Here is a 24,572-nt window from a genome sequence, read left to right as displayed (position 1 = left end):
GATACCATGACAACATGATGTGGTTGCCAGGAAAATCAAGTAATAAAGTCAATAAACTGCGCGCAAAAGCCTGCCCTCCTTATAACGGTTCTGGACTTCGTTCGAAAGCGTCGCCTTCCGGTAGAAAGTTCAAGCACTACAAGTAACCACAAATTTCATTCAAATTTCCTTATTCATCCTACATCAAGATGGTAAGCAGAATTCAGATGTGGATATTATTACTGAAATTTCGTTTTTTCAAGCTCTATTTCGCAAAAATGCCTTATTATAAATTGCTTTCTTAGTGAAGCTTCCATTTTCTATACTTCATTTCATGATTCACGCTTTCGCATTTAAGAAAAGTTTTCAGTTTTCTAGAACAACAACAACAAGTTCCAAACTAACGCAAATGTTCCCTTTGATTTGTAGCGTGAATGTATCTCTATCCACGTTGGTCAAGCCGGAGTTCAGATCGGCAACGCTTGCTGGGAGTTGTACTGCTTGGAGCATGGAATTCAGCCTGATGGCCAAATGCCGAGCGACAAAACTATCGGCGGAGGAGACGATTCCTTCAACACATTTTTCAGTGAGACCGGAGCGGGAAAACACGTTCCTCGCGCCGTGTTCGTTGACTTGGAACCAACCGTCGTTGGTAAGTTGTCGTAGACTTCTTATAAGTTTCATTTGAGGCTAGTTGTTTTCTGTTCGTTCTTAGACATCGAAAGAGCGTATTTAGTACTTTTCATTGGTTGTATAGTCAAAAATTTTAAACCGAGATTGTAGAAATTACGCAAAATCTGCGACATAGGATATGGAATTTTATGAGTACGCCCGCGTCCAGTGGCGCTATGTACGCTATAAATAATTGAAATTTTAACCTTCTGATTAAAACCTTTATTTGTTGCTATTTCTCCTGGACATGCTGAAGGCACTTTAGTTTCTGGTTTACTTTTTTGGGCGTAATGTTCTATGTCAAGTTTGACGCACCGTTACACTTGATAGATGGTTTTCAACAAACAATTCTCCTTAGCATCTGCCGTAAACAGACCATACGAATCGTAGTTGAAAGACACGAACAATAGAGATTATAGACCTTTTGCAGCCTACTTGTTTTTCTTTTGAGTTTTTAACATTAAAATGCAAATTGCCCTCCAAGGCTCGTTAGCACGTGCCGGGCAACCGAGTGTGCACAGTAACTATCGAATGGTTGCTAAGGGCGTAGTGAATAGCTTGACAAAGTTCTTTGTTTGGTTTACATGTTTTGGTCTTGACCGTGTACAAAACACAAGAGCTATTTGCATTTGTTTGCTCTTTGAAGTGTGCTGGACATTAAAACAAAAAAAAAAAAAACAGTGATAACGGTGACCAGTCTGGCAAAAGTTACGCTTGTGAATTATATGTCATGGCTAAGTTAATCTTATGTTATTAAATTTTGCCAAATATTCGCTATGAAACTAAATGTTTGCAAAGAAATTAATTCTTTAATACTAAATAACAAAACCATAGCTTCATGACAGCCAAATGTGTCTCCCGGGCGTCATAAATTAAAGTTACAAGCAGACAAGATTAACTTTGAAAACTGTTCCGCCGGACCATATTTCAAAAGCCCACATCACAATCCGTTTCAATCTTCGACACTTTTGGCCATCCGTACCTTCTTTTTTGCATTTCGTGTGTTATTTAAATATTCCTTCACTGTTTTAAGAGGTTATTTTATACATTTAAACAAATTTGATGGTAATTTCCTATGCCTAAATTTGGCTAAAATCCGTGACACGGTCCCTTTAAAATAACTCTATTGATTCTGAAATGATTTACCATTTTTTTGGTTTTAAAATGTCAACTGTGACAAACTTTTCGCTTGCTATTCCACGCCGCGCCAAAACATTCTCAGTGACGTGAAACATCAGGTGGGAAATCTGGCTAAACTTGCAAAAAACATCTCAGCGGCGTGAAACACAAACGCAAAAACCGCCACTATTCGTATTTCACACGCATGCAGTCATTGATATTTAAATCTTTCTGAGAAAAACAGAACCTTGGTTGACGTCTTTCTTAGCAACGGCTTGATTGACATAGACTTGCAACGTTTCCCGGCACCACTTAGGCCGTCCAAGAAAAGCGTCGACTTTTTAAAGGAGAAGTTCACTCCAGAATGGCCATTTATTTTCTTTACGCCAATAAAAAGTTTACAAAAAGATATGTTATTCACCAAAATTTCAGCCTCCAACATGCGCTATAACCCTGCGAAATCTTTCCCAAAATTTGACAACTGAACGCCGCCATCTTGGAGCTGGTAATGTATGCGTGACGTCAAAGAGCTAAGCCTAAAGTTGGCGGGGAAATTTAAATACTCGGAACTCCTTGTTTCTTCGTAGCGGATTTGTTTGTCAAAATGCCTGTTTGTGCAGCTCCATTTTGCTCAAACAGAGCTCAAAAAAATTCAAAAAACAAGGAGTTTTGACAATAAAAATTTTCCCGCCAAACTTCAGGCTGAGCTCTTTGACGTCACGCATACATTACCAGCTTCAAGATGGCGGCGTTCAGTTGTCGAGTTTTGGGAAAGATTTCGTAGGGCTATAGCGAACGTTGGAGGTTAAAATTTTGGTGAATAACATAGCTTTGTGTACACTTTTTATTGGCGTAATGAAAATAAATGGCCATTCTGGAGTGAACTTCTCCTTTAAGCTTGGGGCTTACTTTTGGAATTTGACGTATAACGAACCATTCTTGAATAAAACCTGAAGCGAGGCAAGCTAATTTTTCATCCATCTACTCTCGCAAAAAAATGATGAAACATTTTATGTTGCAGATGAGGTTCGTACTGGTACCTACAGACAGCTGTTTCACCCTGAACAGTTGATTACTGGCAAAGAAGATGCCGCTAACAACTATGCTCGTGGGCACTACACAGTTGGAAAAGAAATGATTGATATGGTTCTTGACAGGATCAGAAAATTGGTGAGTTACAAACAACTTATATTGTGAGTGAAGGTATCTTTCACTCTGGTCTTCACCCTAAGAACAAAGTTGTTGTATTGTATTGTTCACTGCAAAATCCTTGTAAGAGTGTGCAATAAAAATTTTATTATCTTATTTATACTTCTATGTCTGATCAGTAATTCATGTTTTATTTTGTTTTTCTTATCAGGCTGACCAGTGTACTGGCTTGCAAGGTTTCCTCATTTTCCATTCCTTTGGTGGTGGTACTGGCTCTGGCTTCACCTCTCTGCTGATGGAACGATTGTCTGTTGATTATGGCAAGAAATCCAAGCTGGAATTTGCCGTCTACCCAGCACCACAGATTGCCACAGCTGTTGTCGAGCCTTACAACTCCATTCTGACCACTCACACCACCTTGGAACACTCTGACTGTGCCTTCATGGTGGACAATGAGGCCATTTATGACATCTGCCGTCGCAACCTGGACATTGAGAGACCCACTTACACCAACCTGAACAGACTGATTGGGCAGATTGTGTCCTCAATCACTGCTTCACTTCGCTTTGATGGTGCTCTGAATGTCGATTTGACTGAGTTTCAGGTATCTATGTGCTACAAAATGTTTTTTTTTTCGAGTAAATCCATTGCTTTACTTGATTACGTATTCCATCATGGTAACAATTTAGGGATAAAGCTAACGTTTGACATTTTACTGTTGTAGACAAACTTGGTGCCATACCCACGTATTCACTTCCCTCTGGCCACCTATGCTCCTGTTATCTCAGCCGAGAAAGCCTACCATGAGCAGTTGACTGTTGCAGAAATCACCAATGCCTGTTTTGAGCCAGCCAATCAGATGGTAAAATGTGACCCCCGTCACGGTAAATACATGGCTTGCTGTCTGCTGTACCGTGGTGATGTAGTACCAAAGGATGTGAATGCAGCTATTGCGACAATCAAGACCAAGAGAACTATTCAGTTTGTGGACTGGTGCCCAACTGGATTCAAGGTTTGTATTTTTATTTCACACATACTGCGCCTCAAAATCGTCTTCAATTTGGAGAACAAAATTGCTTGACCTATTGTTCTAATCATTACGTTCTTTATCATTTTCAACTGTAAGCAAAGAAAACTGATAATTAAATTCTACTTTTCAGGTTGGCATCAACTACCAGCCTCCCACAGTTGTTCCTGGCGGTGATCTGGCCAAGGTTCAGCGCGCTGTGTGTATGTTGAGTAACACCACAGCTATCGCTGAGGCCTGGGCCCGTCTGGATCACAAGTTTGATCTGATGTACGCCAAGCGTGCGTTTGTCCACTGGTATGTGGGTGAGGGTATGGAGGAAGGAGAGTTCTCCGAGGCTCGTGAAGATTTGGCTGCACTGGAGAAGGATTACGAGGAAGTTGGCGTGGATTCTGCTGAGGCTGAGGGAGAAGAGGAGGAAGGAGACGAGTACTAGTCACGTGACATCTTGTCAGCAAAACTGTGGCTTTTAAAACTAAGCAATAAATGACTGAATTCTAAACTTATTTGATGTTCTTGTCTTTCAAGTTATCCATAAAATTAATCCAATCTCTGTTAACCAGGTGTTGCCATGGTCAGGGAAAAGTCAGGGAAAAATATATAATTTTCAAGGTCAGGGGAAAGTTTGCAAAAGTTCAGGGAAAATCTTAGTTCTTATCAAAGTCAGTGAAAAGTCAGGGAATTCAAATGCCATGCTTTCAAAATCCCGTGAAAAACGTAAAGAGATCGAAAATGAAGAGAAGAATATCGATAGTCTGCAGAAGAAGCTGAAGCAAATGTAAAAGTGGATTTGGCTTATTTGATAATTCGCGTAATGCAAGGTCAGTAAAAATTCCAGGCAAAGTCGGAATGTTTTGCCATTGGGTTCAATCAAGCGGCAACCCTATGTCCCCCCCCCCCCCCCCCCCTTTAAATTTAGAGGCGTACATTGTGCAAATCAAATCTATCTTCAGTTCAGTCGTATAAGGGTAAGCTAAAGGGTTTACGTACCCAGGAAGCAGTTGGTTTTTCTTAAGCCGAACGCTGTGCTTTCTTGTTTGTAGTGTATTCATCGTAGGATAAACCATTATCGCAGTGTAGTCAAGTAGACCCGGCTCCTTAATGTCACCAAAGCCAGTTCCTCTAAGCCGGCGCCGCCTTAAAAGGCATCAACAAGAATGGTAGCGTTCTGGACGCGATGCAACTCCGTGTCGACGGGAAAAATGGAAAGGTTCTCGGAAGTATTCGCGATACTTAAGTCTCCAACTACATCCACAGTCATATCCCAATATTACAAACTGATGTAAAAACGGACCAACAACTAATCATAGTAACCTGCGCGTGTTACCAAAATCAATGTAATTACTTCGGCCAATCGCAAAAGACGCGGACAATCCAGTGAACCAATCAAAACTCGAAGCAAATACATGTAGCCGGCACGAAGCGCGGGAAAACGTACTCGAGCGAGTCACGATTGGTTTTGGTTTTACTCCTGATTGGCTGAGAAAGTGGCGCGAGATTTTTAAGCCAATCACTGAGCGTAGTAATTCAAAACCAAAGCAAACGCAATTTACTTTCGGCACTCGAGTGAAAACCGCTCTAAAACCCAGCTGTAATACCATCATTAATATCGCTAAATCAAAGGTCTCTATGAGACTACGACTATTTTGCTATGGTCTATCTGTTGGCTGTCAATTGTGGTATGGAGTAGTGTTTTGCTAAAGGGTGAAAGACGCTTTTCATGTTGTTTAGGAGTGGAAGTCTTGAAAATAACTTAGCTTACCTGAATACTTTACACTTCCACATCACATTCTAAATTAAAACTGAAACCTAGAAGTCAACAACGCGCTGTTTACAAAACTCAACCGCAAATTAAGGAGCCAAAGAAAACCCAATCGAAAACACATTGAATATACTGTAGTACTCGTGTCGCGTATACGCTTATCCGGCCTACTAAAGCAAAAAAACAGTTCAGCGGTTCAATACATTCTTCATATATACCCACACCCCCGGCCCACACCGAAAAGAAATCCCTAGAATTGAGAACGCGAATAAATGATCATTTACTCGTGTTTAGCGAGACTAACGCAATCGATTGTCGCGAATGTGCAGAAGAGTGCGATTATGGCTAAATCGGAGAATAGTAAAATATGAATTGTGACGTACAATTCTTCCGATTCTCCGATTATTCTTATTCTCCGTGTTCTACACGATTCTCCGATTCTTCCGATTATACAATTCTTCCGATTGTTATTTTGCGATTTTTCCGATTCTCCGTGTTCTACACGATTCTCCGATTTTTCCGATTATACGATTCTTCCGATTCTTCTTAGTTCTACACAATTTTCCGATTTTTCCGATTAAACGATTCTTCCGATTGTTATTCTCCCATTTTTTCCGATTCTCCTAGTTCTACACGATTGTGCGATTTTTCCGATTATACGATTCTTCCGATTGTTATTCTCCGATTTTTCCGATTCTCCTAGTTCTATACGATTGTGCGATTTTTCCGACTATACGATTGTTATTCTCCGATTTTTCCGATTCTCCGAGTTCTACGCGATTCTACCTATTTTTACGATTTGATAATTCTTATAATTATTCTACGAATTTACGCGGTATGAAGTGAACTACTAGAACCTTTTAAACTTTTATTTTAAACATGATAACCTATAGCTACAATACACTTTGAATACAGTGCCTCTTGTGCTCGCGCTTTAAACATTACTTCATTTTTCCTTTGGCTTTGAATCTACGCGGTAAAAGTGAACTTGAACCTTTTAAACTTATTTTACAACATGATCACCTAAAAAACACTTTGCATTTGAATAAAGTGCCTCTTGTACTTGCGCTTTAAAGATTATTTCATTTTTCCTTTGCCTTTTAAGCGTTCCTCTATAAGTTCATTATGTGTTTCGATCACAAACCACATGAATGCTTTAAACTTAAATTCAGCCATTCGTTTGCACATGTGTTTAAATCTGTTAAGAAAGCGATTGCTCTGTTCTGCGGATTCAGTGTTTGTTCCTCTGATTTCTTTGAATGTTTCCAGATGAGGATGATAGCGGCACTTTGGATTGTCCGGAGGCATACAGCACTGCTCTTTGTGCTTCATCACATGAAATATATCCACTAAAAACTTCACATGATCTAAAAGAATTTTTGCACCGACATTTCCCTTTTTACTGAGGTTGCCCAAGAAGGGATGAAGATCACACGCTCTATCATACCCCACATACTTTAGTCTCATTAAATCGTCTGTTGTCCTACCGAACGTTAACAACAAAAACGCGTATACTTGGGTGCATGATTCACAAGTATACATCTCCTGTGCCTTTACAATAATCCCGCAAGGTCGTACCGCTGTAAGCAGTCCTGCAGTGCGGTCCATGTATCGGTTTACCTTCTCTTTCGATTTACAACCGCCTTGCTCGCAATCTAATCCGTCGTGTTCAGGGATGTCTCCAACAGCTTTCTGGTCAATATATCCCGCTGAAATGGGATAAATGTGCGCTTCCTTTTCAACTACTTTTCCAATTACTTCGTCCCTGTTTTCGGTTTCGTCTCTGTCAGTTTCGGTTTTATCCACCTCCTCGCGATCATTTTCTTGAAGGTGCAAATGTTCCCAGCAGAATTTAGACGCTTTTTGCGATTTCCCTCCAAGAGTGGGTGTATTGGTGCAACATTTGATAAAATTGCCTTCTCCCTTGTTTACATAAAGTTTTTCTTTAGGCGCGGCACACATTGGTCTACGTACTTTCTCCAGGCCGTCAACACTGACGTAACCTTCAGTACAGCCAGGAACTTCACACTTGTGATGAATCCACTTGTTCGGTGAATTACATATCAACTTCCATGACTCCAGACAAACTTCTTCTAAACTTCGCCGTTTGCCCTCCACATCAGCTTGTTTCACGTTTAACAAGTAAAGAGATCCATTGTTTCTGAAAAGATTTATTGTCTTCCAAAGAAAATAGCACTCTTCCACTCGATCTGCATTCAATTTCCACACATTGTCTTCATTGTTGCCTTTCACTCTTGAAAAGTTTTCCAGTTTGCTCAAGACTCCCTTGTCCAATTCACGATGCATAAAGTTGTATACATCAGAACGAGATTCGAATGAGCTTGCGCAAATTTCAACGTTGTAAACAATGTTTTTTACCAAATGCGTCTCAAACATGGTTTTATTTGACACTTGGAAGTATTTCAAGTCTGGTGAAAAGTCATAATACACCCTCCGCTGATCTTTCGAGTCCTTGCTACTGTCGCCTTTTGACACGGGACAATCTTCAAAATAGCTGTAGTAGTAAACCTTCCTGCACGTCTTGAAGTTACCATTAAATGATGCGGCTACGTTCGTTCCATGACTGGTGTACACTACTGGAAAAGATGGTCTGTTGCGTATAGTAATGCTTGAGCCACAGCACTTTAATTTGCCCGGCAATAAAACAATCGGTTTAAAGGCATCTTTCTCCGACGATTTAAAGAAGGGCTCACTCTCATCGAAGCTTTCCAGTAGTTGTGGATGATTCTTTGTTAGCCACTGAGATACCGTTTTACATTCTTCTGGTGTTGGATTGAACTCTTCTACTTCTCCACTTTTCGATTTTAGAAGCCAAGCCGAATAACAGTAAGTGACAAGATTTGTCACGCCATTGAACGCTTCAAATAACAATACGTGCCAAGGTTTGTCACGCCATTGGGGACTTTCAATAACAATACGTGACAAGATTTGTCACGCATTCAATCTAAAATTAAACTGCTAACTGATTATAAGCGGCACATGAGCATTCTTTTGATTTTTCAATCCTTGTTTGCATTAAAAAATAACACTTTTTGATTGGGTATCCATGTAGTATCATAACAATGCTACAATGTGTTACAAGATTCATGATTCTTACTATATATTTATGTCTACAAGCCGTTTTACTCAGTCGCTCTTGTATCACAATGTCGTTCAGTAAGTTAAACCGCAATCAGTTACCATCATTATCAATTATAGAAAAAAGGATAAGCGACGTTCAAAATGCTCGATTTGACTGGACATCCGTGTGTTCAAGTGAGATGCTGACATTTATCGATAGTCACGCAAAGTCCATCGGAGTTCCAAAAGAGTTCTTGTTCTTCCCGCTCCTGACAACCGTAGCATCACTTATGGGAACTTCTACATGCATAGAAATTAACAAAAAATGGAGGAAACCCGCGCTGTTATGGTTCGTGATTGCCTCAAAAAAGGGTACTAACAAGTCAGGTGCACTAAACTTGCTGTCAGGTGCCCTTCAACAAATCGAAGAAATGCTAGCTGAAAGAGATGAAGATGATGACGATGATTGCAATAAAAAAGGAACACAACAGCAGCTCCTCATTGATCATTTTTCTTTTGAAGAACTGTTCAATGTGATGTCAAGAAACGCAAACAAGATGCTTGCATTGTACGATGAAATGACCACCTTTTACGGCCTCCTCGATCTCTTCAAGCCCAACGGATGTTCGCATGACAGGAAAACATTATTGAACTTGTACAATGGCGGCAAATGGTCTCGTAATTTTCGAAGCGTCCAAGGCAAAATGAACAACACCAGCTTCAACATCGCCGGATTCATTCAGCCTTATTATGTTGTTGAGCTCCTTCATCGAGACGATCATGACGGCTTCAACGACCGACAGTTATTTGACGTCCCGCCTGAAATTGAAGTCAACTACCGAGATCTTGAGACTGAACTGCCCGCTCATGTACCCTCATTTAAGGATGTCTTCCAGTGCGTCATCGATTCACACGAGTCGCCGAAGATCTACAGTTTTGGTGAAGACGCCAAGAAGTCATTCATCGAATATCATGATGCGCTCAACGAGCGAAAGCGGTCGACAATCGACAACGACATCCGTGGCGTCCTTTCAAAGGCCAAGGGACAAAGCGCGCGTTTAGCTACGATTCTTCATGTTGCCGATCACTGCATCAAGTCCGCATCAACCCGACTCAGCGAAACTAATCGGCTACCTTTAGAAGTCGGAGAAGACAGCATGAATCGCGCTACTCTTCTCATGAATCATCTTATTAATGTCAAATACATCCTCTGCCCACCAGCTGTACCAGCGACGTCTGAAGAATCAACTGGTTTAAATCCCATCAACGGAATCGTGGTAAATGAAAAAAATGTGGAAAACGAGAAAATTCGTAAAATAGTGACGCACTTGGAAACGTCTGTATCTCCATCCTTCATCTCACGAAAAAGCTGGTGTTTGCCCGTGAATGGAAAATACCCGGTTCACTCAGCAGTTCAAATCTTAAAGAAGATGGAAGATCTTGGGCTTGGCACTCTTCGAGAAATTTGTCATCCACACAACAGTAAGAAATCCAAACTGTTTGTTAAAACCAACTTCGATGACCTTAGCGATGATGCGCATACATTCTTGCTTTCGCTCGCTATTTCCAAGGAAGATTTTAATGCTTCCTTTAATGTCTCCTCCTCATGAGTGACAATATCGATATAAATGACATTTCACGAGGCTCTAAAGACTTCTCCAGAACTGGGAACGAGTGACACTAGTCTTCCCTTCATAGAACTTCATATCATAGAACTTTATTTTTGTAGATTTTAACGAGTTATATAAAGCGTTTAGTTTTTATTGTAAGACAGAGAAGTAAGTGTTAATGGACAGTGGAAAATGCATGACGTGCATACTGCGAAACCATGTTTTATATGCATGTATACTTTCAAATAAACTACGTGACGATAGGCATTATTTGTTTTATTTACTCCCAAGAACAACGACAACAACATACTTGATTGCCCTAGACTAGATAACCGCAAAAACTTGAACAAGACCATGTGTATACCTCGTTCTTTAAGCGTGTGCAGAGAAATAAAACGTTTCTGCATGGAGGACACTGTTCCAGTAAAATCGTAGAATCGGAAGAATCGTAGAATTGGAGAATGATTTTAGACTGAACTTAAGGCAAAATCGTAGAATCGTAGAATCGGACAATGATTTAAGACTGAACTTAAGGCAAAATCGTAGAATCGGAAGAATCGTAGAATCGGACAATGATTTTAGACTGAACTTAAGGCAAAATCGTAGAATCGGATAATGATCTTAGAACGATCTTATACGAAAATCGTAGAATCGGAGGAATCGTAGAATTGGAGAATGATTTTAGACTGAGCTTAAGGCAAAATCGTAGAATCGGAAGAATCGTAGAATCGGATAATGATCTTAGAACGATCTTATACGAAAATCGTAGAATCGGAAGAATCGTAGAATTGGAGAATGATTTTAGACTGAACTTAAGGGAAAATCGTAGAATCGGAAGAATCTTAAAACGGACAATGATTTTACACTGAACTTAAGGCAAAATCGTAGAATCGGAAGAATCGAAGAATAGGAAAGTTGTTCAAAATTTCATGTGGTAAATCGGAGAATATTACCCCTAAATCGGAGTATACTATTCTCCGATTTAGCCATAATCGCACTGTTCTCCGAATGTGAAAGACTTGTAAAAGTACAAATTTGCGTTCTTAATCGTTTTAGGTTAAATATTAGCGCTCCTTTAGTGTGTTAGACGCTTGTACCAGTCCAAACTTGCGTTCTTACGTTCTTGGTTACATATTATCGTCGCTTTAGTCTGTGAAAGACTTATACATTGCCTTCAAGTGTTGGCTGACGCTTTGTTCACCCACACCGAAAAGAACTCCCTTGAATTGAGAACGCGAATGATTATTTACTCGTGTTTAGCGTGACTAACGCAATCGATTGTCGCGAAAACAAATCCTTTAGGTTAAATATTAGCGCGACTTTTACGTTGCCTTCAAGTGTTGACTGACGCATTGTTCACCCACACCGAAAAGAAATCCCTTCAATTGAGAACGCGAATAAATGATTATTCACTCGTGTTAAGCGTGACTAACGCAATCGATTGTCGCGAAAATATCTGATTTGAGATACTCACGCATAAAAATAATTGTTATATAACGTTTATACATGTGACAAGTCACGTTTTTGACACGAGATAGCAAGTGTTGACGCAATACTAATGAGATACCCTTTCATCACCCACAGCGGCTAATGGAGTTCAAGTCTAATTTCCGGTCCAAAAATATCGCACGTAGACAAAAACAATTGTTATCATGGCGGGTGTTGAGCGCAGGTTGAGCGGAATGAAGTAGAAAGCGAGTTCTTCTAGGTTTTAGAAAATCTCTCAAGAGTTTTGTTCACAAAACATTTAAAGACGAACAAAGGGAGTGTATTCGACGAATAGTTTGTGAAAGAAAAGATGATTTGGCGGTGCTTCCGATGGGATTCGGTAAGAGCGTGATCTATCACCAGTGGTGTCGAAGAGTATTACATCACACCACCAAAGACGCCAGACGATCGTGCCAGTGACGAAAACTACGACCTTGAAATGACTGACCTGAGCCTTACACAAAATCAGCCTTTGCAGAAATCAAATTTTAAAAACCATCCGATCAGCTCGTAATGTGAGTCTTATGCGTATTTTTCTCGTCTTTTGCCCGATAAAATGTGCGAAACATTCATTTTTCCGTGCTACGGCGGAATTTTAAAATAAATAAATATTATCGCTGAAAAGGGTTTCTTGAAAGTTGGGACAAGCATGTTGCCTCATCCTCGGTGTAAGAAGAACGCGAATAAATGATTATTTACTCGTGTTTAGCGAGACTAACGCAATCGATTGTCGCGAATGTGAAAGACTTGTAAAAGTACAAATTTGCATTCTTAATCGTTTTTATAGGTTAAATATTAGCGCTCCTTTAGTGTGTTAGACGCTTGTACCAGTCCAAACTTGCGTTCTTACGTTCTTGGTTACATATTAGCGTCCCTTTAGTCTGTGAAAGACTTATACATTGCCTTCAAGTGTTGGCTGACGCTTTGTTCACCCACACCGAAAAGAAATCCCTTGAATTGAGAACGCGAATAAATGATTATTCACTCGTGTTAAGCGTGACTAACGCAATCGATTGTCGCGAAAACAAATCCTTAGTTGTGTCACATCGGATTTGAGATACTCACGCATAAAAATAATTGTTATATAACGTTTATACATGTGACAAAGAAGTCACGTTTTTAACACGAGATAGCAAGTGTTGACGCAATACTAATGAGATACCCTTTCATCACCCACAGCGGCTAATGGAGTTCAAGTCTAATTTCCGGTCCAAAAATATCGCACGTAGACAAAAACAATTGTTATCATGGCGGGTAATGAGCGCAGGTTGAGCGGAATGAAGTAGAAAGCGAGTTCTTCTAGGTTTTAGAAAATCTCTCAAGAGTTTTGTTCACAAAACATTTAAAGACGAACAAAGGGAGTGTATTCGACGAATAGTTTGTGAAAGAAAAGATAATTTCCGTTCTTAATCATTTTAGGTTAAATATTAGCGCCCGGCTTCAGTGAGTGAGACGCTTGTACTAGTACAACGCTTTAGACTGTGAAACACTGAACCACTCACATTCTCGATTAGTTGTGTCATATCTCATTTGAGATACTCACGCATAAAAATAACTGTTATATAACGTTTATACATGTGACAAGTCACGTTTTTAACACGAGATCGCAATTGTTGACGCAATACTAATGAGAGACCCTTTCATCACCTACAGCGGAATATGTGACAAGTCAAGTCTTTAACACGAGATCGGAAGTGTTGACGCAATAATAATAAGAGACCCTTTCATCGCCCACTAAGCGGAAAGAACTCCCTTGAGAAATTAAAACAGTCCCTTGAGAAATTAAAAAAGTCCCTTGAGAGTAGACAAGAATGTTCCAAATTTTGCCCACATCACTCCTAATCTCCTACTTCTGCTTGTAAACAAGCAAATTAGTCGAAAAAATCAAAGCACGGCTCGATGTCAATACTAGCGTGACGTAAGTTTCTTAAGTTAAGAAACTTACGTCACACTACACAGAAAAGTCGATTGTTTGCCCCATCCATTAATACAAACTCAATACAGCTATAAAATAACGTAAAGAAACTGTACTAGCTTAGCAAAAAGCAAATTCAGTAAGGGAAGTTATGTCCTTTTGTTCGCTTGGGTGTGCAGTCGGTGTAGCTGGAGCAAAAGTAAGCATGGATTGACGAAAGAGAGGAACACGCACGTCTCCTCAAACGCGCTCTCGCCTAAATTTGGCTTTTAATTTACTTCTTCGCATGCTACGCAAGCAACTGGGGTTGCGTTTCCATTCGTTACACGGTTAGGGCTAATAAAGAAAAAGGTAGGTCGTACATTGTGATCGTCCGGGTGAGAGCAGTTCTGAGAAGAACTGTTGTTGGAGACTGACGTTTCGATAACTTGAGCAGAATTCATCTTCAGAGTCAAGTAAGAGTCAAGGCAGTTTGTCAGTGCGACATGCATTACAATGACCAATTATCAGAACACCAAACGCGCGCAAAGTTAACAATTAATAACTGAATAATGTTGGTTAATAGAAGGCAGAACGCCCTATAATTAATTTTTATGGTTTGCACGTAAACATAGATAAATTAAAATACCTTCACTAAGGACACTTACATTGACAATTAGGGAAGTTATAGTAGCCAGCAGGACACTTATTGCACTGCCTTCCTCTAACACCATATTTACAGGGGCATTGCCCGCTGTACGGATCGCATATCTGACCACCACGGTATGAACCGGACGGGTTACACTCGCAAGCTGAAAAAAAAAAATGACAAAAACCGCTATAACGTCACTACGTTAGATGGTCACACTAGAAAATGCTTACATCAGCAAACACACCGACTGGCTTTGTGACTACGGCTTAAGCTCGGGCCAAACGAGGATGAATGTTGATAGAGTTCAAACACTTACTCTCCCAGTTGACCTGAAACTCTCCTGCACTCTAATCCACTCTCACGCGTGTTCAAATTTTTCATGATAGTCGATAAGAGTTTTTCTTTCGTTTGGCCCGAGTTGATGACAGCCGATGAGAGTTGACGTAAACTCTCATGAGAGTCAACTATCATCGACTCCCGGGGGGTACTCCCTATAATGGCCTATACGGGGAGGCTCTGCCCGAAAGGGGTACCTTTATCAGGCTTCATTTATATTAAAGGGTAGGGATTTCACGCGTTTAAGTATATGAAAGGGTATGAAAATATGTCTTTTGGCTATTTAAAAGGGCCTTTAATTAAAATATTTCGAACAGACGCAATTTATGGCTGTATTATTTTAATTTATTAAGCGCTACATAAAAATGACAAGAAAGCGTCCTATTTTAAGTCCATGCCATGTCTCTTAGGTATATGAAAGCGGTACCTTTTTTCAGTAATAGGTATACGAAAGGGGTACAATTTCTGTCAAAAATGGTATATAAAAGGGAAAGGGGTTAGAACTTGGGGCGGAGCCTCCCCATATAAAACTTTTTGGAGTTTTCGGGCATCGACTCTCATCCACGTTTGGCCCGGGCTTCAGTGTATGTGTCAGTTTTAGGGAGAAGAGCTAAGTTACTATGTCTTCGAGAAGCTCAAAAACAGATTTAGTTCTTGCGAAACCCAGCAATAATATATTGAATTTGTAGAACCAATAGAAAGAGAGAATGACTAACGCAGGCATGGATGGACATGTATTACACTATGGGTAAACATGAAATCGTCAGGCTCGCGATTTCAGGTTAGGATCGATTTACTCTCAGTCCAGTCTCTAGCCTAGACTGTCCACAGCCTCTCGGGGGGAGGGGGGCGCTCCCCACCCCCTACCCCATTGCTTCTTCCGTTTTGCGCTGGCGTCCAGTTCTCTCGCCGTTCTCACCGCGCGCTCATCGATCGAAAAACACGAAAAAATAGAGGGCTGTGGACAGTCTATCTCTAGCCCAACCTGATACGCGAGCCTTACTTTTTTTTTTTTTTGAGATTGTGTGTATTTCAATCCGTTTCAGGTTGGGCTCACTATAATTTCAAATTTGGCGAGTATTTGTTGTCTTTGAGCAAATACACCGCGACAGCACCCCTTTACGTTAAAATATCGCATCATTTTCCTACAACTTACGTAAACAACTGGGAAAGCCGTATGATCCAAGAGGACAAACATCACATTTTCGTCCACCAACACCAGCCTTGCAAGTACAACGTCCTGTTTCCTCGTCACATGTTAACTTAGCTGAGCCTTGTTTGTTACATCTGCAGGCTGTAAAGAAAACAAAACGTTAGGGTAAAACTTGCATGCGCCACGTTTTAAGAAAAAACAAAATTAAAACTCTGTTACATTTTAAACAGACTAGATGTCGTACCAGGTAGGGAATTAACCATGGTTTCCGATCCATAGTATGAATCGATTAGGAGTGTATCTACTTCCCCTGAATGAGATTTTATTCATGGCAGATAACATCCCCAGCATTTATGTCCGTACCATTTATACTCGTGGCAGAAGAGAGGCGTTAGAGTGAATTCGTGTAACCCGTTTTTCATATGATAATGAGTGCTGTTAAATGTTAATGTGGAGGAACAATAGATTTTCTTGTTTTGTTTACATAATAGCATGCGTATCTATGTCCCTGATATGCCAAACAAAGAAATTTTCTTCAACTCTTTTTATTTATTGAACAAGGTGGGAGTGAATCTGTCCGTTCAAGAGTCCAATCTGGCAGGAAAACCATAATATGGTTAAAAAATACTTACAAAACAACAACAGATAAGTTAAAAAAATGCTTCAAACAATTATATATTAAACAAGTGCTAAAAACGAAGTAAAAACAAAAATTCTGAAAGTTGTTCTTCGAAATGAATAAATGCTGCCTGGTGTGTACGGGGCATACGTATTACATCCTGGTATGTACACAAATTAGAATTTTAAGAACAGTTTATTTCATCGCACGTAATTTTCTATTGTTTCTCCTCGTTAGTATTTAACAACACTCATTTGCATATAAAAAACGAGTTACACGAATTCACTCTACTGCGAGAGTAAAGTGTTTTTTCTAAGAACACGACACAGTACCCCGGCTAACTTTCCATCCGGACTCGAGAGCGCTAAATATTACATCACACCCCTTTTACGCTCTAGACGTACCCGTAGATTTTCCTTTGTTATTGTCTAATATGAAAACATGAGCATGAGCATGAACATGACCATTCCAAAAGTTTTTTTTTCCTTTTGCCTGCCGTCATATCGTGTTACTACGCAACAACCCCGCCGGTAACCGCAGGATCACTTATTCAGGTCTTTGAAACGTATCTCGATCGAAATATCAAATATACATACTTCCAGATGAGAACAGTCTGAAGATGGCATTCACATGTCACTGAGCGATATGTTGACTTGTCATATAGCTAAAAAAATTTCCCCAACAGCGCGCGCTCTTATTGCTTTATTCCAGGTCAGATGACATCTAACAATTAAACTGTTTCCCTGTCTCTAAGCGGACAGAATTGCAAAATCTATGACGTCAGAGGGTAACATTGCAATGTTGCCCGCAAATGTTGACCGAAGAGCGGCATTTTTCTAAGTCATCGTCGGAAAACCAGTAAATTTTGTTTCCTTCGAATCTCAATGTTTTCCTCGGATTTGCCTCGGGAAACATTGAGATTCTCAGGAAATAAAAATTAACTGTTTCCCTCGGGACCAGTCATTAAGTGTATATAAATATACTGGTGTTACTTACAAGCACAAAAAGGATAGTTGAAGTAACCAGGTGCACATCTTTCGCATCTCGTGCCAGCAAAGTTCGCTCGACAGATACACGGTTTGTTCAGTGCAGTCGGGAAACACTGTCTATCAACTGTAGCAAACTTGCTGCAGTAACACACTAAAAATTAAACAACAAACACGTCAGAAAACAGAAACGTAAAAAATGGTGGAAGAAAAGACAAAAATAATTATTTTCAGTTAAAGGGGCTACGTCATGGGGATTTAGCAGAATTTTTGGTCTGAAATGCTCTGAAATTAGTGGTAGCCAACTTAACCCATCGAAATCACTATCTTTGAACATCTAAAGGAAGATATAACCGTAATTTGCTGTGAGGAATCAAACCATGGCTAAAAATATTAAGTTTTTGAAGACGCGCAGAAACCATTTGAAAAATTAAGCCTTAATTTTTCAAATCGCAATCCATTTCCATCCGAGTCATCCGCAGCCAAAGACACTTGTTTACAGTTTCAATGCTTTAATATAGCATTTGTTAATGAAAATGGACCATTATTTTTAGGTTTCTTACGACACAAATATAAATTTTGGCTTTTAAATTTGGTAAAATCATTACAAAGCCGCTTTAAGAAACCAGAAATTACGAAAACCTAATGCGTGTCTCTTACCTCCTTTGGGAAGATCACCAAAAACCTTACGAGCTTCTTCCTCTGAAAGGACACCCGATGTAGTAGGCGGAGGAGTAGTTTTCACAGTGGTAGGCGCAGTCGTAGTTTTCACAGTGGTGGGCAAAGTGGTAGTTTTCACAGTGGTGGGCAAAGTGGTAGTTTTCACAGTGGTGGGCAAAGTGGTAGTTTCGACAGTGGTAGGCACAGTCGTGGTTTTTACAGTGGTAGGCACAGTTGTAGTTTCCACAGTGGTGGGCGCAGTAGTAGTTTCCACAGTGGTGGGCAAAGTGATAGTTTCCACAGTGGTGGGCACAGTAGTAGTTTCCACAGTGGTGGGCACAGTAGTAGTTTCCACAGTGGTGGGCACAGTAGTGGTTTCCACAGTGGTGGGCACAGTAGTAGTTTCCACAGTGGTGGGCACAGTAGTAGTTTCGACATTGGTGGGCACAGTGGTAGGCAAAGTAGTAGTTTCCACAGTGGTGGGCACAGTAGTAGTTTCCACAGTGGTGGGCACGGTAGTATTTTCCCCGGGGGTAAACCTGGTTGTACTTTCCTCAGATGTTTTCACTGTAGTGGCCTCTTCAGTGGAAGCCTTCGTTGTAGTTTTCACAGGGGTAGGGAGAGTAGTAGTAGTTCCTGAAGTGGTAGACACAGCCGTAGCTTTCGCAGGGGTGGACACAGAAGTATTTCCTGCAGAGATAGGTAGAGTGGTACTTTCAGCTGGGGTAGACACAGTGCTTCTTTTCTCTGGGGTAGACACAGTACTGCTTTTCTCTTCGGTGGACAGAGTGCTACTTTCCTCAGAGGTTAACATGGTGGTGCTTTTCTCTGAGGTGGACATAGTGGTGCTTTCTACTGGGGTGGACACAGTAGTATTTGTATCTGGAATAGGCACGGTGGTTCCTTCTTCTGGGGTGGACGCGGTGGTACTTTCCTGAGGTGCTGACAGAGTAGATTTTTCCACAGGGGTAGGGAGAGACGTACTTCTCTTATGGGAAGGCACAATAGTAATTTCCTCAGGTATCGACTCAGTAGCATTTTCCTTTGTGGTAAGTCCAATAGTACCATCCTTAGGGGTAGACACAGTGGTACTTTCCTCAGGGGTAGTTACAGTAGCATTTTTCTTTGGTGAAGTCGTGCTACTACTTTTTTCAGGGGTGGTTACAGTAGTATATACATCACGGGTATGCACACTACTCTCAGTACTTAATTCCACAGGGATGGTCAAAGTAGTGCTTTCCTGTTGGGGAGGGACAGTAGTATTTCCAGCAGGAGTGGACACAGTGGTACTTTTTTCAGGGCTAGCTGCAGTAGCATTTACTTCAGCGATGGTCACCATAGTACTTTGCTCAGTTGAAGCCACAATGTTACTTCCTTCAGGTGTAGACACGGTAGTATTTTCCTCTGGGGTACGTACAGTAGTAGTTTTGTCAGCAGTAGACACGGTTGTACTTTCCTCAGTCTTGGACACAGTGGTAGTTTCCACAGGGGTGGATGTCGTAGTATTTTCTTCAGGTGGAGGCACAGTGGTGTCATCCTCGGGGGTAGGCACAGTAGTTCTTTCTTCAGAGGCAGGCCCAGTCGTACCTACCCCAGGTGAAGACACAGCAAAACTTTCCTCAGATGTAAACTCAGCAGTACTTTCCTCAGGGGTGGCCACAGAAGTAATTTGCTCAGGTGTAGGCTCCGCAGAACTTTCTTCAGGTGTAGACACAGTGGTACTTTCCTCAGGGGTAGGCACAGCAGTACTTACCACAGTTGAGTAGTCAGTTGTAATTTCCTCAGGGGTAGTTACAGTAGTTTCCTCTTGTGTATCCACATCAGTACCATCTTCAGGGGTAGGATCAGTAGTAGTTTCTTCTGCAATAGATTCTGAAGTAGTTTCCACGATAGTATGCAAGTCAGTGTCTTGCTCATTAGTGTACACGGTAGTGGTTTCCACGGTGGTAAAGTCATCATCAGTCTTAACATCACTTGTCTCGGTAGACGTGTCTACTGTTGTTAGAGGAACGCTACTGGCCGCTGTAGATTGCTCATCAGTGGGTATGGTAGTTACTCCAGCAGCACCTTGCAGCGTTGTCGCATCAGTAGAGTCTTTGTGAGCCGCAGAAGTAGCAATTTCCACAGTAGAGGTCACAGTCGGACTATAGGACTCAGTGAAGATTTGGTTTGTGGTAGTAATTTTTCCTGTAGTGGTCTCAGGAGATCCTTGCTTACTGGCAACGTGCCCATCAACGCTATCGGAAGTGGTTTGTACAACGGTGGACTCCGTAACCTTTTTATCGACAGTCGGTGCAGCGGTTGGCACTAGTGTAGTAGGTACTGTAAGGCTTGGCCTGTCAGAAACAGCAGTAGACTGATTCGCAACAGGAGGGCCATTGGTGCTACCAAGAGATGTGACTTGGCTAGCATTTTCCTCGGAAGAGGACGTGGGAGCTGTTCTTGCAGTAGTAAGTTCTGTAGTAATCTGATCGCCGCCATTGTCCAAAGAAGGCTCTGTACTGTTTTCTTCAGAGGATTTAGTAACATTTTGAACATTCAACACCTCAGTCACTTGGGTAGGATTGATACAGTGGTCTGTACAGTGTTCTGTACCAAGTGATACAGTGGATTCGGCAGTGCTTGTTGTGGAGATGTTCTCCCTACTTACAGTAGGTAATGAAGATATCGACTCTGCCGACGGTTCATCTTCACCTGTTGAATCAGTAAAAGATTGATATTCCTTTGTTTCAATAAGATATTCAAACAGCTTAGTGCAACGAATGATTTCAGTGCCGTAGCAAGGGTAAAATAGGTGGGGGGGGGGGCACGCGAGCGCCGGAGGCGCGAGCCGCCAGGGGGGTCTGGGGGCATGCCCTCCCAGGAAATTTTGAAATCTAGAGGCTTGGAAATGCTATTTCCAGCGCTCTCCAAAAGCTATTTGTGATTTACGCATATTGCGAATTTGAGACATTTTTGAGACATTTTGACATTTTTGAGACATCTTTTTCACATTGTTGTCACGATTTCTCGTTTGTTTTAGTTTTTGGCTGTTTAATATTGTTGTGCATCACCCTACATACGTTAAAAAATGAAAAGAAGTACAAATGTTTATTGTTTCAAACCTCTCGGGAGATAAAATTGTATTTTCAACATTTTATACAGGTCTGTTTTTACTTTTTGGGAAAAAAACTGGGGGGGCACGGGCCCCCCCGGCCCCTCCCCTTGCTACGGCACTGGATTTCTCACTCTTAGCAAAACCAGTTCGAAACTAATTTTCTTAGAGCGAGAAATTATTTATTATACTAACATGCGCTTGCTTTCTAACCTACAGCACCATCCATAGAAGCATGATTCAATTTTTCTTAAAGTGTCATCTTGGCTTGATTTCGTAGAATTTAAAACACTTACGAAAATTTATTCGATACTGAAGAGACCATTTGAGTACGACTCAGCGAAAAACACGCGAGAAAGAGCAGAATATTGCTTACGTGAGGATGTTGTCAGGGCTGCGGGAAAGGGACTTGAAGAACGTTTATCTCTCTAGCCCAACGCGAAACCACTGTCGTCAGCATTGACGTGCCACAATCAGGCTATGTCAGTTTCTAGACAAAGCAAGCTTAGGAAAAAAGACACTCTTATCACTTACTGACACAAAGTCCGTTGTCTAGAACATAACCATGACAGCATGATTGACACTGTTCTCCGCATGTGTTGCCTTGACAATGACAAGCCATGAGCCCGCTGTCTGTCAGCGTGCACTCATCTGCATGCCCATTACATTCGCAGTGTCCTTCTATTGAAATCTCGCTGATTGAATAGTAGTCCTAAATGATAAACAAAATACAAACGGACGTCGTTATATCAGTTTGCTTTGATAAATATTATAGAACATGCAGTTGTAGGTACCGTGCTCCCTTCAATTTGTTTCAGGCATTAAACAGAAACGTTTATATATACGTCGGCCACTTAAAGATAGAGCATGTTCCTTATAGCAACATTCCCTTCAAAAATCGTAGGAGCCTCAACTGTGTATTAAATAAAATGTAGCCCACGAAAGACTTCGTTAATCACCTACAATAGGAAAACACCGATTTTTCTTATAGTTTCTGGGTTCGGTTCTTATATCTAATCGTACCTTTTTGGTACGCTTCGGTAGCATATCAGGCGAGTTTGGTCGAGCCATGGTTCGTATTTTGGCGAGACGCAGTCGAGCCAAAATACCCATGGCGAGACCAAACGAGCCTGATATGCAGCCGAAGCGTACCAAAAAGGTACGATTAGGTATTTACCGTACCCAAATTCAGCCAAAAATAATGTTATATTTATCGCTCTGTTGAAGCCATGCTTGCAAGGTACGTACTGCAAATTGTGTTGACTTGGTCTTCAACACTTTTACCAAGTTCTTCTTCTGCCTTTTTCCACTCGTTTGTTTTGAGTTTCATTCTCTAAATTTTCGAAATCAAAATTAAGCGAAAAATTTGGAAATTCTGACACCATTTTTTCATCGGCAAACACCGAGCACTTCACGAGCGCGCTCAAGTTTAGTTTTGGCGGAAAAAGTTTTTCTTTTTTTACGACGGACCGCTAAACACCGCTAAATTTAAACTACGAAGTTATGTTTTATTGGTAAAACCTCTTTTCAATTCATCGTACAGTAACATTTCTTTACTTCAAAGTGACTTGATATCGTAGGATATCAGGACAGTAGATCGCGCTTCTGATTGGCTACTTGCGAATTTGGGTACGGTAATGCGTTGATATAACGCTTTCTCCAACTGCGCACAAAATCCACTCAAACCTTGAACAACTTTAGTTAGTACATCTAACTAATAGCAACATTCCCTTCAAAAATCGGTAGTACATTTTACCCGGACTTGCGACTCAATATTTCATAAATCCTGCTTTTCTGTCCAAATTTGAAAAAATGCTAAGTGGTATGAGCCTATAATAAACGTTCTAATTTGTTGAAACCGAAAAATATCAAAAAGAACAATACAGAACTTACCAAATCACTGTCGCTTGTTTCAGAGTTGCTCCACATTTTTAAAAATCTGAGACGAACACTGGACGCCAAAAGGTCTACCTGTAAGTTAAAAACTTAATGGTTATATCCGTTTTACGCAGAAACATTTCAAAAATTCGCATTCAATATTTTCCTAAGTAATTTTAAAATACTCTATTTTGACACATTCTTATCGTTGCGTTTAATTTTCCTAACTCGGAAGAAAAAACTATCTTCTAGCTGTCAAAAATTATTTAAAAGGCGACCATTGTTTCGATTTTTTGAAACGATTGTATCATTTGGTGAAGTTGACGCGCACGGCAGGTACTTTTGGCGGGAAATGTGCGGTTGACGACGCAAACGTTGAGTCACAAATTGGCAACAACAAAAACTCACGGACTTTTTATCAATTTTTTCTATTTCAAATTGGTACTAAATTTGTTTCATTTTTGTCTTCCCCGATTACACCACACACAAAACAAAGTTCAAAATATAGACAACAGAAGAATGGTGCGTAATTTAATACTTACGCTTTCGCTTTCTTCCCACGAACTAGTTGACTTCAAAAGGCAAACAGGATCTTTGTCTTCGTCGCTATCAGTTCGAATAACCCCAAAGTATGCTAAGCAGTCTTCTTGGTCAGCAGCGTAATAACGTATCGCCTCGAAGCCAATACCAAAGTCACGTGACGTTTCCAAGGCCCAGATGGCTGGAAGGGGCGTTGAACCTGCCTTCACAGAGATACTTTTTACCTTGAACACCTGAAAGGAAATGAAAAGAAAGATATAACTTTTTTTCTTTCAATTTTTCTTTAAAGGAAATATTAAATGCGGAGTATCTTCTAAAAATTACGTAGTGGTGGCCGAGTGGTTAAGGCGATGGACTAGAAATCCATTGGGGTCTCCCCGCGCAGGATCGAATCCTGCCGACTACGTGGAAAAGTTTCTTTTTTCGTTTTGCTTGTAACAAGTGACCGAAATTATGGAAGCTGCAGCAATAACAAAAAGACCATTTATTTTTATCAAAATTAGCGATATGCCTTGCGTTTTACAGTACAGTGCTTTTTAAGAGCCGATTTACACGTTACGACTTTCTCGCATGCGACAAGCTTACGACAGGCCCTGCCGTCGCCCCGTCTCGTCCCCAGGCGCCGATCGGCTGGATGGTAAAGGCGGAAACAGGGAACGCGGGGGGTTGATGAGCGGCGTCCGTTTTCCCGTCCGCATCAGGCCCACAACACCAATAAACCGTGCACGTCAGTCCCAGAACGCCAAGCCGGAAGCGAACTGTGCACGATCAAGGAGGAGGACACCTGGGGACGAGACAGCGAGTCAGCAGCGGCACATTCTCGTCCCCATAGCCCTTTCGTTTCTCTTAGCCGGCTGGGCCTTGGCACGAGAA

At 41.0% G+C, this 24,572-nt stretch overlaps 2 protein-coding genes and 1 non-coding gene across 3 annotated transcripts in view; 2 read left to right on the top strand and 1 right to left on the bottom strand.

Moving 5' to 3' along the window:
* LOC144645081 (uncharacterized) overlaps positions 1-24,572 on the bottom strand; it is a 71,570-nt gene that overhangs the window by 35,869 nt on the left and 11,129 nt on the right. The window contains exons 3-9 of the mRNA XM_078504545.1: positions 23,702-23,932; positions 23,175-23,252; positions 21,816-21,993; positions 18,188-20,881; positions 17,538-17,681; positions 15,926-16,063; positions 14,450-14,593 (exon numbers count right to left, since the gene is read on the bottom strand). Of these exons, the coding sequence (XP_078360671.1) occupies positions 14,450-14,593; positions 15,926-16,063; positions 17,538-17,681; positions 18,188-20,881; positions 21,816-21,993; positions 23,175-23,252; positions 23,702-23,932 (3,607 nt within the window). The remainder of the gene's footprint in view (positions 1-14,449; positions 14,594-15,925; positions 16,064-17,537; positions 17,682-18,187; positions 20,882-21,815; positions 21,994-23,174; positions 23,253-23,701; positions 23,933-24,572) is intronic.
* LOC144645135 (tubulin alpha-1 chain-like) lies at positions 174-4,411 on the top strand. Its single transcript, XM_078504615.1, has 6 exons — positions 174-191; positions 409-631; positions 2,792-2,940; positions 3,131-3,523; positions 3,644-3,931; positions 4,080-4,411. The coding sequence occupies exons 1-6, from the start codon at positions 189-191 to the stop codon at positions 4,380-4,382; spliced, it is 1,359 nt and encodes a 452-aa protein (XP_078360741.1). The 5' UTR covers positions 174-188; the 3' UTR covers positions 4,383-4,411.
* On the top strand, positions 24,024-24,105 carry Trnas-aga (transfer RNA serine (anticodon AGA)). The gene has a single exon. It is a non-coding gene; the product is annotated as a tRNA-Ser (tRNA).

This window comes from Oculina patagonica, chromosome 3 (assembly GCF_052425735.1).
Source record: "Oculina patagonica isolate OP01 chromosome 3, crgOcupat, whole genome shotgun sequence".
Lineage (NCBI taxonomy): Eukaryota > Metazoa > Cnidaria > Anthozoa > Scleractinia > Oculinidae > Oculina > Oculina patagonica.
This window is presented reverse-complemented; position numbering and strand designations above follow the sequence as displayed.